The 17,070-nt window shown below is 53.9% G+C and overlaps 1 protein-coding gene across 1 annotated transcript; it reads right to left on the bottom strand.

Moving 5' to 3' along the window:
• Positions 1-801: 801 nt before the first annotated feature.
• On the bottom strand, positions 802-16,427 carry PDGFB (platelet derived growth factor subunit B). Its single transcript, XM_082487513.1, is given in 8 exon segments — positions 802-1,818; positions 3,060-3,229; positions 3,624-3,765; positions 5,489-5,694; positions 6,187-6,270; positions 9,478-9,574; positions 16,198-16,284; positions 16,286-16,427. Coding segments are annotated over 7 exon segments (822 nt in total). The 5' UTR covers positions 16,355-16,427; the 3' UTR covers positions 802-1,818; positions 3,060-3,092.
• Between the last annotated feature and the right edge of the window lie 643 nt (positions 16,428-17,070).

The raw sequence follows: 17,070 nt of genomic DNA, 5'->3' as shown, positions 1-17,070 counted from the left end.
GGGACGGCTGTCGTGCTCGCTCTGGTCAGGCATTTTCTTCATGTATAACTCTGTAGTGCCCAGCACGGCATGATCTGAGGTGATGCTGGAAATTCCCATCATATGTAACATTTCTGCTAATGGTGACTGAGTACTAGGTGTGCAGAAATAGCCCCTGCCCACAGAGTCCTCCTCCCTCCTCTGGAGCAGGCAGTGGCCCAGGAGGGACTCTACAACTGACCATCCATTTGTTCTCCAAATCCTCTTCACATAGAAGAGCTTGTTTCTGTCTCAGATGGCTGCTGCCAACTGCAAAGACCATCCTCATTTCCTTCTCTATACCTACACAGAGCTGCCCACACCTTGGACCAACTTCCAACCTAGGTGGGCTGGGAACATCTAATGGGCAAAAATCCAGAAGGAGAGAACGTGAGGAAAACAATGGGCGATGTGAGGACATTGGCAGGGAGACAGCAGTGAAGATATGGTGTGTGGGACACCCAGGAAGGGGTTAAAAACCTCGGGGGAATGACATGATTCTGCTTTCAGGACTACAGAGCAGGCAAGGACAGCTCACTGAGATTAAGTCATGCTTCTAAGTTTGGCTGTTGTTGGTCCTGTTGTGGTGCCGCTTCGCCTCCTGCAAGAAGTTGCGCTGGGGGGTTGGTGGGGAGTGAGAGAAAAGGACAACAAGACAGAGAGAGATCAGATGATGTCTCTGCCTGTCCTGTCCCAGACCTTGCAGGCACGCTGCAGTAACAGTCTGCTTTTCTGCCACCCCAGCGAAGCCGATGCATGCACGTGCCTCTGAGCTTCCTGCCACCGGGGAATGAAATCCGTTTAAGAACATATATATATATATTTATATATGTATGTATAAATACACATACACACACACGCACGCACACACACGTATATATATATATACACACACATGTAGACGCGCACACATACAGAGCGAATTTAAAAAAATTATTTGAGTCCAAGCCTGGAAAGTTGAATTCTCCACCAGCATGTGCAAAGATGGCTCCCCTTGGCAGGAGCCGGGGGTGTGGAGACAATTCTGCTGCCGCCTGCTCCTTCCCCATGATCCAAACACCTTCCAGTCAGCACCAGGAGCAGGAGGGGAAAGTGGGAGGGGAATGCATTTGGCTTCTTTCTTTGTTTTTTTGTTTTGTTTTGTTTTTTGTTCTGTTCCCCGAGATGTTGTATATCTTAGTGGTTTTGGTTTTTCTTTTTTAAAATAAAATATACACACGCATGTTAAAAATATATATCTGTCCAGGTAGAGCGATAAAAGTCCTTAGTGCATTTTCCATCATCGGTCGCTGCTAGCAATCTGAGATATATCTGTTTTGAAAACATCGGTCCAGTGCAAGTGTTGATCTCAGCCAAGCCCCCCAGCCTTACCAGAAACATGAGGGGAAGGGGGAATATTCCCCTTCTGCCCTCTGGCCATTTGTTTTTCTTCTCCTCTTGGAAGAAATTGGACCCACTTTCCTTTTCACATTTTCCATCCTGTCCTCTGGAGCAGGGAAAGCATTGTCCTGTCCTCGTTGCATATTGTGGCTGTCGGGGTTTATGGTTTTATTTGTACTTTGTTCTTTTCTCAGATATATATATATATAGGTCGTGTCTTGTCCTTTTTTCTTGTGTGTAAAACTTCAAAATTATGCTAATAAATGAAAGAAGGGAGAGGCTTTGGTGGGAGAAGGTCCACTGATGGAAAGGGAAGCACCAATTGCCGTCTGAATCAGACGTCGAGGCAGACGGACAAAGAGGAAAAGTTATCACTCCAAGGACCCCATGGGGGCAATACAGCAAATATATTAAATAAACCTGGAAGTGAAACAAAAACAGACACGGCATTAGAATATGTAACCCTCTGCCCCTGCAACTCCCCTCCTCTCCCGTTTTCTCTTCTGGAAATGTTTGTGTTGAAGTGCCAGATTAGAAGCCCAGGAGGGCTTTTGACCTTCTCTATTTTTTCCCCTGGACAGCTTGAGCCAGAGCTGAGATTTGCATGGGTTTGCATCGTTTCTACCCTGGGAACCTTGGGCTGGCCAGGAAGATCCTGGGATAATTGGAGCCCTCGTAGTGCTAAGCGTGGGAATACCAATCCCAAGACACCGCCTGGCGTCCCTTGTCCCCATCTCCTGATATGCCACACAGTAGAAGGCCATCATCCTCTCTCCTGAGGCAAGGGGAAGTGAATGTGAACTGAGCGGCCGAGGCTCGTTCAAGGGGCTGCGGCAGAGCTGGGACTGCTGAGCCATGGGCCAGGGCTTTTTCCCTGTTAGGCTGTGTCGCCTCTCTCTAAATTCAGTCCCCAGCTCCATGCCCTGGCTACTCTTTCTTTTCTGCACCTTTCCCTCTCTCATGGGGAACCGGGGCTGCTTCTCCTTTCCCTTGTACCAGTGAAATTCTTATGATGATGAGGGAATTACTCCTGTTTACACAAGTCAGGGAGAGAAGAATCAGACCCTGGACTGACAAAGTCCAGATCTCTTGCCAGAGATTCCAGTTCTCCTTTCCCCTGGTATGACCTTTCTTATGCACACAGGCTTCCCGCTAGGAGAGAGATGAACCAAAAGTGCTGCTGCTTTTCTTTTCAGTCTTTCTGCCAACTCAACTAATGAAATAAAAGGAAAAGGGATCCCCAGAGCAACATTAATTCTCTGCTTTCAACAGAGAATCAATAGAGAAAGAAGAACAGGAGTTGCTCCACAGAAGAGATGAATTACATGGATCCCAACGGGATTTAGGTGTAGAGAGAAGTCAGGCTCGCTCTCTGCCAGTAAGGGAGGCAGAGAAAGGAGAGGGCAGGGCCTGAGAGCAAGTATGGTTGCAGTATGATCCTTCCACTTCTGTGAAGAGCCATAAAGCCATAAATAGGATGCACGCACTGGGTCCCAGCCTAGTCCTTCTCCCTCCTTCAGCCCTGGCATTATCACACCCAGGCCCTGCAGCAGTCCCACACTGAGTGAGCAGCTGGTGCTGCGGGAAGAGTCCAAGGTGCTCGGGCAGAACCGTGTCCTGGGAGAGGATTTCTCCCAACTGGAAAAGCAGCTTGCTGTTACCTGCCTTGTGCTCTCTCTCCCCTGCCAGCACTTCTATGCTATGAGGATTTCTTTCAGCACTTTCTTATCGTTGACATGCTTGTACTTCTTATGTTTCCTCTTCTGCACCGGTGGTCGGCGTACTCGCTGCCTCTGTGAGACAGCGGCTGTGGTGAACGACGGTGACAAGCCTGCCAAAACAGAGGGGAGAGTGTCTATACAGAGAGGAGCAGCCGGGTCATGTTGAAATGTCTTTCTCCACACACTGTCATCAAAGAGCTCTGCAACGGGAGGGCCACAAGGCCTCCTTCTCCTTGTCCTCTGTTCTCCACAGTCTCTGCCCTCTCCCTTTTCCCACGATGCCCTTCCTCTCACCTCTCACCTTCCCCTCCTCTGTTTCCCTCGGTTTCAGCCCCTTGCTGGCAGGCAGACATCCTGGGAAAGGTCCCTTGGCTGGTATAAACCAGTGAAGACCCACGGGATTCACTGGAGCTAAGCAGATTAAAACCAGCGGAGGGCTCTTTCCTCTCTCCCCAGCCTCTCTTCTCACGCCTCCCTCCACTCTGCTAATGCCAAGATCCTTACGTCTCTGTTCACGGGGCCCTGGCCGGCTGTTCCTGGGGGGCTGACGGGACACTGCTTCACACCGACACTGCACATGGTCCTCCAAAGGCACAACAACTTTTTTGAATTTTGGCTTCCTCTGGACAAATTCGATCTTGTTCACCTAATTGAGAAGAGAGAGGCAAGCAAAAGATTAATACAGCTGCAGTTCCCACTCTGTAAAAATAATCAGTGTCAGTACGCTTCAGTACTGGCTTTCTTCCTAAAGGGTCAGAAGGCAGTTTATAGAGCACAGTTCAAATTCAGGGGTGGTGTGTATGGGAGCTAATTCTGCGCACACCAGCAGAGCAGACCTAGACCATGCAAGTTGGGTTGTAACTGGTTGTTTCCCTTGTTCCTAACCATTGCTGCTGCTTAAGCAGGATGACTGGTAGATCACCAAGAGAAACATGGGATGTGCAGAACACGCTAGCCTGTTTCTGAGAGCTGTGATGGTGGAGACCTAGGGGCAACCAGAATTAATTCCCACAGGATCCTGCAGGAAGGGCAAAAGGAGAAAAACTCAGGCCTGACGCGAGCAAACACAGCTTCACCAGTTCTGCTGAGGCCTGTCTGAATTTGTCTCAAGCTCTTTAATAACTCGCAGGGCTGAAGCCCTCAGCTCTGTGTTTCGCGGGAAAGGCGGTGCTCTGGAAATTCCCTCGGACTCTCCACCAGTGCTGACTCAGAGGGAAGACTCACTGCTCCACATCCCACCACAGGGCACGAGCATTCTAGGGGGTCCTTCCACTCCAGGAGCAGCCGAGCCTGACCCCACTCAGCTTATCTAGCAAGCCTGCGGTCCCTGAAGTGCTCCGCAAGCTATAAATACTCGCTCTGCCGCACGTCTGGGATTGAATTCCTCCAAACCCACTGCCCCCAGCAGCATCCCTCAGCCAGCGCTGAAGCAGCCAAGCTGTTTATCTTTCCTTGAAAGCCCACTCCACACGCTTCAGACCACACGCTGCTCGCTAGACAAACACTTCCAGCCAAACAATAGAGAGACCTCTGTCCTCAAAGAAACCATTTCCAGGTCACTTTTTCAGGCTGGCTTTTGACCTCTCACTTGTTTTTTCCACAAAAACAACTCCTGCTCCCCCCCCCCATTTTTCCCTCATTCCGCCTGGCTTTTCTGAGAAAGGAATTTCCTGATGAAAAAGGCTGTGTGAATACAACCTCTCCCAGCCAACCTCTGCCGCCTGCCTGGGGGAGTCTCTTACGGCTCAGGCAGAGGATTAGTATGGGATGAGTATTATTTTTAAACAAGCTGTCTGGGAGGAAGCTGTGAGGAGATCACTGGTAGCTGTGAGGAGGGCAGGATCAGAGCAAGAGGTTAGCTGTCAGGTCTCTGGTTGCTGCTGGAGTGGGTCAGGAGGTAACTGTGGGACTGAGAAAGAGGAGAAGCTGCTCCAGTGTGTGTCTTGGGAAGAAGCTGCAGCAGCAGCAGGGGAATGGAGACTGACACTGCGAGCCCTCCTCTTTTTGTATCAAAAACAGTTCCTGCAATGAAAGCGTCCTGTTTCTTCTGCAGACAAGGCCGCCTCCAGCCACAGAAATAGCCGTGGCGCAGAGCTGCAGCTGGGGACGGTGCCCTGTAGCTCTGCTATGGTGACAGTCCCCAGCTGCTGGACAGCACCAGCCCTCCCAGCAGCTGGCATGGATGTCACCCTGCACCAGAGGCTGCAGAGCTTCATGGCTAATGCATAAGACGTGACTGCAGAAGGGTTGCGAGCGAACAGGCAGCTGTGTGAGCCTTGCACCTGAGACCTGCTGTGGTTTTGGTTTTGGGGGAATAGGGATGGAGGTGGGCTGTGGGAGGAGGGAGCAGCGGGAGTCGTCTCCCTTACCTGGACGTGCCGGACGCGAATCTGGGTGGGGCGACACTGCACGTTGCGGTTGTTGCAACACCCGGAGCAGCGCTGCACCTCCACGCAGGGTGGCCACACCACAAAGTTGGCGTTGGTGCTGTCCACCATATTGCGGGAGATTTCAAAGACCACCGCCCGCGTCTTGCACTCCGCGAGGACAGCTGGCTCTGCTGCTGCCAGAGCATCTATGGAGGGCCAAGAGAAGAAGGGGAGATGAAACAGGCTTTGCAGCTGTTACCAACCCGCTGCAGCCACCTCTACTGGAAGAGAAAGACCCCACACAGGTTTCCCCTCCCAACACATGTTCTTTCTCCTTCTCCCACCCCTCCAGCTCCCTCCCTGGACAGAGCCGCATCCTGTGGAGGAGTCCCCAGTAAAAAGATGCTTCTCACTGTAGGGGCAGTCCTAGGCAGAAGATGACACTTCTTTAGAGCAAATCAGCACCAGCAGGATTTAAAGCAGAGCAGCTTGCAGAGCTCCAGACTCCCTCTCCTGCCCTCCTGGAGTGTAACACCCAGCTCCTATGCATGGCCCAGACCCTCCTTCTCATCCGTCTACACATCCATGCGCACTACAACCTCTACCCCCCCCCCATATCTTAGATATGCATCTGCACCTACTCACAGCTTCTCAGGTGAGTGCCCCAACGATCACAAGGTGCAACACCCCCAACTCACCTAGGCTTCGTCGCTCTCGAGACAGGACCATGGGGTTTTGACCAGGCTGAGTTGCATTCAGGTCCAGGCTCGAGCTATCCTCCTCTGAAAAGGGAAAGACATGACCTAATAGCACCAGGTAGAGGCAGGAGAAGACAGCAGGCACTTGGTGCTCTGCTCATCAGGCAAAGGGCAGAGACATGGGATAAGCCATGGCCCCAGTATGTCACACTAGGTGTAAATCCACCAGCAAGGTCACAGCTGTGCCCGGGCACAGAGAGTCTAGGTTTGCTCTTGGCTCAGACTAGGCAGCTCAAAGCAACAAGCCTATGGTGAAAAAGGGGTCCCAGTCAGGTCTGGGAGAGGAAAACTCCAGTTCAAGAATGACAAGGTCTATGGCAGGGCTTTCTGGTGCCAGAAAGGAGTAGCAGAGGGATTGAGATCAGCCAGCTGAGACCAGGATACAGCAAGGAGGATCAAAGACCAGATGGGACCAGCAGAAAGTCTGCTATATAACACTGAGGTGCCTTGCTGGGATGGCTTGGGACTGGGAGAGTTGGGGTGTGAGGGGGCAGGTGAAGGGGATGATGGGTGGGAGGTGGGGTGCTTGCTTTCTCTCAACCCACTGCAGCCACTCCAGGTTAGAGTCAGTTTTATGACAGAAGCAACAGAAAAATAAAGTTGAAATGGCTTTTCCCCTATCCTACTCTAAGGTAAGCTGCAGGATCTGGAGGTAGTTCAGTCAGCAATGGGAGAGGAAGGCAGATAGCACTCAGGCCAGCCCTGAGCAGTTCCCTCCCACCCCACTGCTTTTTCCCATAGGAAGCGCTGAATAGAGAAATGCCCATAATCCCCATGGAGCACTCCAACACACAGCCCCTCCTGAGCTCCGGACAATGGCCGCGCTCGGAGATAGCTCCCACCCAGCCACAGCTCTTTCCTTCTCTGACCCGCTTTAGCAGCTGAAGGAAGCTGAATGGACGTCAGCATCAAGGGAGCAATTTTCTTAAAGGGAATTTGGGGCCAGTGGAAGATCTCTGTTTATCAGATGTGCGGTGGAGCAGACTTCCCATACCTATCATGTCCCATCCCTCTTCCTCAGTCCTGCCTTAGCGCAGCCCTCTTATAAGGAGGAGCAGGGACATTGCTCTCTACTCATCTCTAAAGCAATTGCTGAAGGATTTGAGATGGGTGCACAGAGGCTATAGTCACAAGGTAGGAATCATGTGCCTGTGCAGTCAACATCTACGTGTGAGGTGGACAGACAGACACCCTTTAAAGCATCTGGAGAGGTGTTCAATTCCAGGACATCATTCATCTCACCCTGAGGCAGCCACCCAAAATGAGATCTGGTGGATCATGCGCTACAAGGGCATGTAGTTCTCCAGGGGCTACAGAGGGTGTCTGAATGACTGGCTTCGGCGGTCATGCCTGCTTTGCGGGCAGCCACAGTCAAGGGAGATGACCCCAAGTCTACACACCTCTGTTGTAGGGTCTACATTAGTGTCTAAGGTCAGGAGAGCAATATCTCAGTTCATCTGTCCCCTGGAGCTGCCAAATCCTGGCTCCCTGTGCAGTCAGTGGAGGGCAGCAGCTGTGACACAAACAGGGTGCATGAACAGCATAGGGAACAGCTCCAGCTGTTTTGGGATTATTTTGCTAATACACTTATTTGCTAATATACTAATTCTACACAGGGGAAGCAAATGGTGATGCCCCTCAGTCACTACCTGGGAGCAGATGAGAGACACGGGGTGCAACAAAGAGACAATTTCACAGCACCATTTTCTGTTACCCTGACCAGCCTTTCCCATCTGGGACCTGAAGTGAAACCAGTGACTCAAAGCTCTGCAGCCTTCTCCTATATCCCTGAGCTTTTTAAGCCAACATAAGCAGCCCATTTTATTTCTTAACCATGAGGGTGGTTAGTAACTGTGATAGAGATGTATCTGTTCCTTAGACACAGGGACATGACAGACTGCACGCATCTTCTCAGCCGCTCCTTCCCCACCCCTCCATCCTGCGCCGCCTGGCATTTTATCAAACGAGGGTGGGGGCTGCCTTTTGCGTAGAGGTTGGGTTGATGGGGGGAGGGGGGGAAATAGCAACAACTGTTGACTTGAAACAAATCTATTGAAAACAGGGTCCCTCCCTCCCCCAGGTTGTCCTTCTACACACCCCAGGTCAGCACTGAAGACGGTTGGGGTGGGGGGACCAGCCTGGGACAATCCAGCACAGCTAATTTTGGAAGTTACCCTATTGTGTAGTTGGTGGACAAGGAGGAGGGAACTGGTGAGGGCAGGGAGCGGCCATGGCGGTGGTGGGGAGCCTCGTCGCCTCTTTCTAAGGCAAACAATAGCTGCACGCAGCTGGTGCCCTCCCCCTCGCTTTCCCCCCCCTGCCCCTCCAGGGCCGTTTTGAAAGGCAGCGGGAATGCTTTTGAGACTGCGCCAGTGGTTGGACTGGCATAGGAAACAAAAGCAGGAAATTCTGTTCCCCCGTAGATAGTGTCTCGGCAAGGATTACAAAGCTCCAAACAGACAAAACACGAGAGAGAAGGCGAGCTGGGGGGGCCGGGGGACGACGGGCGGGAGCAGGGTTAGAATAGAAAGGAATTTGCTCTGAAGAGACCGTTTATAAATAAATTCCTGGGCCAGCCCAGCCGCCGTGGCGCGTGCTCCAATTCCCACACGTGCCGACCCCTCCACGCTTCGCCGCTCCTGCCGCTGGCTGCGCTCAGCAGCCAAGTGACCCTGAGGCACTGCAGCCCCCGTAGCTCTTATCTACGGGCAGGAGGTGAAGCAATGCTACCCTGACTTAGCCCCTGTCTCGTATCTCACCCACGGACATGTGCTCTGCTGCTCCCGTCTTAAGAGCCTCTGGGAGCCAGTGGACTTTTGTGGATGCTAAACCTGAGAACCTACTCAGCCCTTTCCTCCTCTATCACCCTACTTCCACCTCCCATTTCTCCACCTCCTACACTGATCCCATTCAAGCCCTGCTGTCTGTGCATCTGTCAGGGTGAAAAGTGCTGACCTCAAGTTCCTTGCACTCACCTTGCCCATCTCCTATCATTTTTGCAAGCCAGTTTCCCTCGATAGACGAGGCAGTTAGGAGGAAATCTAGTTAGTTGCCTAACTCCCACAGGTTTCAGGGGGGAGAGATGTGTAAATAGCCAGGTCTTGGCTCCTGAATGGTTCCTATATTTATACTGAGGTCGTTGACAGTGTGCTCACTGACAAACAGAATATCCCCTCCCTCCCCACCAAAGAGTTAAGGAAAAATAAAGGAGTGTTTGGTGAAGAGATTTACCTACGGAGTCTATCCGCAGGGCACGCTGGAGGTCGCTGATGGAGCGCACTGAGCTGCCACCCAAAATCTCATAAATGTCTTCGGGTATGGGGTCCCCCTGCCAGATGACAAAAAGAAAAGGGGAGAAACAAGCGTTAGAGAGGTGATCTGCAAATACTGCGTCACAGAGTGGGAGTGAGGGAAATCAAAGGAGCACAGAGGAGGCACGACAGAACCAGCAAAATGCAAAGACATGCCCGCATGACAGCATGAGCCTGAAACCTGAGCAAAAGCAAGAGAGCCCCTCTTGCTGCCTCTCACAAAGTGGTCGGGAGAGTGAAAAAGCCAAAAAATGCCTGGGCTGCACAGCAGAGCCCTGAACACTGTGCAAGCAGCCAGCAAGGCTTCCTTCTCCGGTGCTGTATGACTTCTCCAGGTGGCCTCTCATTCCTGCTGCTTGCAGTAAAGGCGTTTTAACAGACTTCCCTTACGCTATCAGATAAAACCTTCCCAATATTTCCCTCTGTTATGAAACTCCCTCACAGGCTTTGTGAGATATCGTGTGTATGTGCGTGTGCGTGCGCGTGTGTTTTCAAACCACAGCGGCCCAATAATATACATCATTTGCATACTTGTTAAAAAAAAAAAAGGGTGGAGGTTGGAGAGGAAGATTGACCTTCGCAGCTGAGCTCGCTGCTCCGGCATGAGCCTGAGGTGAAACCACAAATGCTGCAGGGAGGACATGAAAGGCCGTTCGAGGTAGTGGGCTGAGGAGCTGATTTGGATGAAGAAACACATGGGAGTTTGGATGCCATTGCGAGCTAGTGCCAAAAAACCTTAAGTAAGCAGGTTTACAGACATCAGACGATGGGCCAAATTCAGGGTTTGTGTGGGCAGGTGCAACGCCATCAATCTCTTGGGAATTTTACTCTGGCACCAGGCGTGAATGGCCCCTGGTGACAGCACTTAACAAGACTACAAAGGAGTGGTGTGGGAAAGCAAGCACTGATTAAAACATACTTCCAAATGACTAGAAAAAGAGATGGAGGAAAGTACTGGCCAAAGTGTTTGCTTAGCTTCTAGCTCTCTTCATTCAGGGCTACTCATGCAGAAAAGCTGCTGTTTCAGTCGGGTGCTCGATGCCGTCTGAGCCACAGCCCTACACATGCCCCTGTAACTGAGAGGAGAACTTGGCTCGTGTGCTTGTGAAATGCAGGGATTTTCATGTGGGTTTTTACGGACAGTTGGTGGCATGTGTGTGGTCCTTCTAGTGAACAGCTATTCCTTCCCTGCCTGCGTTCAGTGCAGAACATTTCCTTTCCACTTGGAGTCGAGGAAAACCGCCAGGCAGGTGGTTAAATGTTGGCTTTTAAACTGTGAGGGCTTTAGCTCAAACCTACGGCCACTTTTGCATGGCTGCTTGAGCCTGGCACCCTCCTACACGTGCCTGTCCCTTGGCCACCCACCCTTTGCCTCCACTAATAGGGCATAGGAGTGCTCCCTCCTCAGCCCTGCCAGCCCACCCTCTAATACTCTAATTTAAACTAGGACACGGTGGCTTGAACGCTGCTGCAGCCCAAGTCACAGGGCAGAAATCTCCTGGGATAGCTGCAGAACACACAACACTAGTGTCTTAAACCTCCTCAGCCAGATCCACCAGAGAGCTCGAGTCAGATTGAGCCTCTCTGACCGCTCCGTCCCTGTCACTGTCACATCTCACCACAGATCTGGCTGCCCGCCTGCAGCAAAAAGCAGATTTTAGATCCCCAGGCATTACTTCTTCAGTCTCTGAGGGAGAGGGAAGCAGCATCAGTGATTGAATGCACAGCAAGAGAGAGACTTTTGTAATTCAGGGATCACTGAATAGCTGCGAAATGAAGATGCCTTCTGACAACTCCCGCTGCGTGAGGAAGAGTGGGACCAACAGCCCATTGCCGGAGAGGCTCTGCAGCACTTCCTTGCCTTGTGCCACACACGGTGTTTACTGGAGAAGGGATCATTTGCAATTCCTAGTACTTGCAGCCAGAGCTCAGTGCTGGGCGGTGAAATTGCAGGCTTTTTAATGTTTGCACCTGTCAGCCAAATGCATTCATGTACGAATGCTGCTGTGCACGGATGCCCCTGGTCCTTCCTGACACTTAATACATGTAGGAAATGGAACTTTATTTTAAACTCCGTCACTCTCTGGGGGAGAGCATGGGCAGGTGTTACGAGACTCAGTGACTTTGGAGGCGAGCTGGGAGGTGTCACCTTGCTAACTGAGCGGGGGGAACAGATACGAATCAGGGACTGCAAATGCAGGCCCTCAGGAGCCGGATTGCTGGGGACTGCCTGTAGGAATACGCTCCACTCCCTGCTCACAGCAGCAGTTCTAGGTGCCAATTTTTTCTTGTTGCAGATACTATCAGCATGGCTATGGCGTATCACCAGCCCACATGGCTCATAATCCTGTCCTCCTCCCCGGGGTTTGTGAGGCAGCTCTGCCAGTGACAACCGCAAGCTTGTGAAGCTTCTTACTTTCCTCTTGTGCCACAGAACAGTGTCCAAGGCTGGCCTAAGAGCAGATACCTGAGCTGCATGGCTTGTCCTTGCTCCCTTTGGGGTTTGTGAGTGGGAACAGCCATGCCTCTGCCCCCCCATCCCAGCCCTATGCCTGGGAAGCTCTGAGATTGGTGCACCACACACGCCTGGGCTCGGGGCCCTTGGTGGGAATGCGACACAGGGAGGCAGAGGTACACCAGCCACCTCCACCTGATCCCATGGGGTACAAAAGTGGAGAAGCAATGCAGGTGGTGAGATCCCCAACAGACCAGCCCAAGCAGCCGGTGCTTTTCCTGCTTAGCAGCTCCTCTGGAGTTATTTGTCTAACACAGGTTAACAATCTCCTTTTTTAACTGCGCGGCAGATCAAAGAAGACTTTTGTCTCAATGGACTCCTGGCTGGCTGTCAAGTGCCCCAAGGCCTGGCCTCGTATTCCTGCGAGGCCCTGAATTCCTAGAAGAAAGTAAGTTTTTTCTTCCCGCCCTCTCTCTGCCCCCAGTGCCTGCCTTTCCCCTGAACCGCAGGGGCACTTCCCACTGTGCCGCTCCCCTGGCAGGGACGTCCCCTCCCCTGGCTGGCGCTTGGGGGGCAAGAGCCATGGCACCCCAGAGACAGCAGAGCACCTGGGCAGGGGCTCTGCCTGCCCAGCAGCCGCTCTGCACTGCGGCTGTGACACCAGGGCCTTTCGGCGCATCCCCTTTGCCTCCCTCCTCCCAGATGTCAGCAGCGCCGTTTGGCAGCTGCAAACCGATGGGCAATGCCCTGCAAACAGGACATTCCCCCCAGTCCCCGCTCCACACGCACACACACGCTCTCCTAAAATCAGCCTTCTCCCTAACCCCACCACACCCTGCCTCTGGAGCTGTCTGCCAACATATGCTTTTGAGCACCAGGGATGGTGAAATGCTCCCTTGCGATCAGCCGCTGCAGAGGTGGCCAAGGGAATATGCAGGGCTGCGCTCCAGTCCTCCCTCCGGCTATTCACAGGCAAGAGTCTTGCCAGAAGGTGCGTCTCACTCGGTAGCACGGCAGATACAGAGGAGGAGGGAGCAAAGATTGTGCAACTGGAAAGGAAGGCAGACCCTCAGGGCTCAAAGGAACCAGCCAAGGACACTCCCAAGGTGAGGACTCCTCCAATCCTCTTTTTTCGGGTGGTGTGTCTACACACCAACGTGTAACTGCACACAGAAGGAGAGAAAGGTAGCAGCAGCACCAGCCCAGGGCAGGGAAGCACCCAGCTATCTGCTCCTCTGTCCAGGAGAGGAGGACTTTCCCGAGCAGGGGACCTTGGCAGCAGGGTCTCGAGTGATCAGCCAGGCAAAAACCCCAAACAGACAGCATTTTTTAATTCCCTCTGAAGCTGACATGAGGACCCTGAGGGAAGACTCCACTGCGTCCCTGGCAGAGAGTAAGACCAGCAGCACCTGCCACCGGCCTGCTGAACCCCAGAGGCCCTTTCTCCCCTGGTACAGGCCCTCCAGCACCGCTCCCAGCTATAGGGGGACCCCGACACCCACCTGCCAGAGCACCACATGTGCCTCTCCCCACAGCAGGCACAACCCTCCTCACACGAGCCCCTTTCACGTGGGATGGCGGCTTACGTTTTCCTCCCTTAAAAGACTCAAACTCAACATTTGATCTAGCCCACGTTCCTAAAATACAGCCAGACCTACCCACTCTTTTCCCCATTCAGGGGGGACTCCACTGCCCCACCCTGCTCCTCCACACTCCCCCCACACCTCCCCTGCAAGGGCTGGAGGCATTTCCACCCCCAGAGCTGGTCAGGTACCGGCAGCAGTGGAAACAGCGCAGGAACCACTGTCATTCTCTCGTGCCGCTGCGCATCAGCTGATGGTGAGAGGGAGGCAGGGACGACTTGCCTGGCTCCTTCCACGAGCTCACCCCAGACATGTCATCCATCCCGGCTTCCACTGCTCTGTCCTTGTCACAGCCTCACACTAGGAAGACTTGGGAAGAGCCCCGGTGCTGTGCACCAGGAAGACGTGATGGGGAGCTGGGCCGAGGTTATAAGCACCCGGCCGCACCCCATTCCTTGGGAATTCCAGAAAGCCCTGCCAGTGGGGCTTCACCCCAGCACAACCACGCCGGGCTCAGCCCATCTCTGTAAATGTTGCAAGGCAACTATTACAGCCCGTGGGGCAAATGCAAATCGGTTTAGCATCCTCACTTCCCAACTGGCAAATACCTTCCTACTGAGGCTCGTTCTCCCTCCTTCTGGAAGAGCTCCAGGGCCCTCCAGCTCCAAATGGGTGTGATTGAAGAGGGAGAGGGACTCGGGAGGCTCCATCTCCCGGCTCAGGCCTCTGCTGATCATGGGGGAGCTACTGTTCCCCATGCACGTTCTCTGGCAGAGCTGGGGAGGAGGTGCGAGCCCTGTTTAGAGGATGGCTATGGTTCAGCAGCCTGGCAGGAGACGTGTGGGAGGCACCCGGTGCAGAGGTGCTAAACACTGCCCTCAAAGCAGATGTGGGGGAATGGCTGCACACAGAAGCATCTACCCAAGCAGAAATCTTCTTGGTTCTCTGGTCATAAAATGACGATTATCATGATTCCTCCTGAGAAACCTAGAGCCAGAATTCCCAAACTCTAACCCTACTAGGCTGTCATAGATCTGTGCAGCCTTTCCATGGGATTACAGTGCAGAGTAACAGCCCCCTGGGATGAGACACTTCCATCTTCACCCTTCCCCAGCGCCAACCATAGCTGATGTTTCATGTTGCATGTGAGAAAGAGATCTGAGCCACCCACAGAGGAAATACCATCCTCTGCCCAAAACAAACATAACCACCGGGCAGCCCACAGATCTAACTGCTTCCCTTTGCGGCTTGGGCAAGGGCGAAATGGTCCCACAAGGAGGTGATGGGATGCTTCGCACCCAACCCCTTCCCCGCTGCCCACACGAGGGGCTGCCCGAAAACAGGGAAGGAAGAGCAAGAAATGATGCAAAGGGAGGAAAGTTTTGGTGGAAGCATATTTCCTGCCCCTGACAACCCCCAGGCTGCAGATCCTTGGGCAGAGCTGAAGTGGGAACCGAGCGCCGTGTGTAAATGTGAGGGGCTTTCTGATCCCCTCAAACTGCCTGTGATCAGACCATGAAACGTGGCGGGAGAGTTCAAAGGATTTGGGGCTCCTTTTCCTCGACCACAGCTTGGAGTGAGGCTTTGACTTGCACATAGGGAAACTGAGGAGGGTTGGGGATGTACGTCCATTGACCAAATCCAAACACCTGGCGCCCACCCTGTGCCTGCCTTCCCCCGGAGCAGAGGGTGCAGGAGGGCTGCAGGACAAGATGCTTGCGTGACCATGCCAGCACAGCAGAGACACTCATCTCCTGCCACATCCCATGGCCTCAGCAAGAAACACGCCTTCCTGAACAACCATGTCACCCTGCTGTCAGTGTCTCTTGCCACACTGTCCCCCTCCTCAACCCTTTCAAAGCGCCCCCCCCCCCCGGCCATTTTTCCATCAGCCCCTTGGCGATGCCAGCTTGGGTTCCACGCGGTGTGTTATTCCAGAGGTGACAACCAACCGGGCTTGGGTCCCCGATGCCAAAATAACCGGAGGGGGTGAGAGGCTCGGTGGGGTGACAGCCGCTGGGTGAAGCTGCCGGCGGGGCAGGAGGGTGCAGGCTCCCCGGGAGGTGAGGGAAGGGGGGGTGGGGGTCTCCCCAGCAGCACCCCTGCCCCGGCATTGACCAGGCTTCAGCCACATCTCCCCTTCCCCACCAGCTGGGCGCTGACTCCAGCCTGGGACATACCGGGGGTGGGTTTATTTCCACGCGAAGCCTCCCCGCCCTGAGGGGAGGCGACCCCCTCCTGAGGTGGGGTGGTGCAGTGTGTTCCCCCCCCCCCCCCGGCCCCCCCCGCCAGGCGGGAAACCGGCCCCAACGGTCGCTCCCCCTCAGGGCCGGGGGCGGCCGGCTCTGCCCGCCATTAGCGCGCCCGCGCCCCTGCGGAGCCCTCTCCCTCAGAAAGGGGCAGGAAAACCGCCGCCCACTCCCGCCGCGCAGCTCCGCTCCCCCCCCCGGCTATGGCCACCCCCCGGGGCTTCGCCCCCCGCTGCACCTGCGGGGCGAGAGGCACCGCCGGTCTCCCCTCCGCACACACACCGCTCCTCCGCTCCCATCCCCCGGGGCTCGCAGCTCGGCAGCACCGCCCGCTGCCGGCGAGGGAAACTCACCTCCAGGCGGGCCAGGGGCAGGGAGAGGATGAAGGCGAAGACCACGCCGAAATTCATCCCGACTTCAGGCCCCGCCGGCTGCGGGCACCATGGACGGCGAGTCCCGGGAGGGAAGAGCTTCCCGCAGAGAGCTCCGCGGCTGCCCGGCCTCAGGCATGGAGGGCGCCGGGCATTCCCATTGCCCCTCCGAGCCGGGCTGCGGGTGGGAGAGCAGTGGGAGGAAGGTGGTGGTGGTGGCGGTGGCGGTGGTGGTAAGGGGAGAGAGGAGTAACGCTGGGTGTCTCGCCTGCCTCTGCACTATCTCATAAGCCCAATGGGAAAAAAGATGCAGTCCCTCGAAATGACACGCATCCAGCCTCTGCGTGCCCCTCGCCGCAAGGGATGCTTCGGTGTTTGCCTTTTAGCTAGGTGGTCCACATGCTATTTGTCCTCTTGATTCTCTTCCTTGTTAAAACATATATAGGTAAAAGATTTTGCAGGCAGGTAACAGCGACCGAATGTTCTTAGAAAAAAAGATGCACAAAATAACAATTAAAAACTTTTCCAAAGTTTGGTAGGAAATCCAAAACGTAAAATCTTCCTTAAGGTGTCCTTTTCTTAAAATGCTCCTTTTCTTCCTTACCCCCGCTTGTTTTTTAGCAAAAAGTTTCCACTGTACGTTGAATTTCTTGCCCTTGCATTAGGTTCTGGCTTGGGTGCCTTCTCCTTCGAGGTGTTGGCAGTTTGCTGGGACGTGAGGTTTGCTTTGGGTTTGGAGACAGGTGAGAGCAAATGTTTTCACTCTGGGTTGCGTGTGTGTGTGTGTGTGTGTGTGCGTGCGCCGAGCCTTGACAAGCCTCAGAGCAGAACCACTGCTGCCTCCCGCGCTCTGTT

Source organism: Vanellus vanellus, assembly GCF_965231255.1.
Source record: "Vanellus vanellus genome assembly, chromosome: 1".
In the NCBI taxonomy this organism is placed as follows: domain Eukaryota; kingdom Metazoa; phylum Chordata; class Aves; order Charadriiformes; family Charadriidae; genus Vanellus; species Vanellus vanellus.
This window is presented reverse-complemented; position numbering and strand designations above follow the sequence as displayed.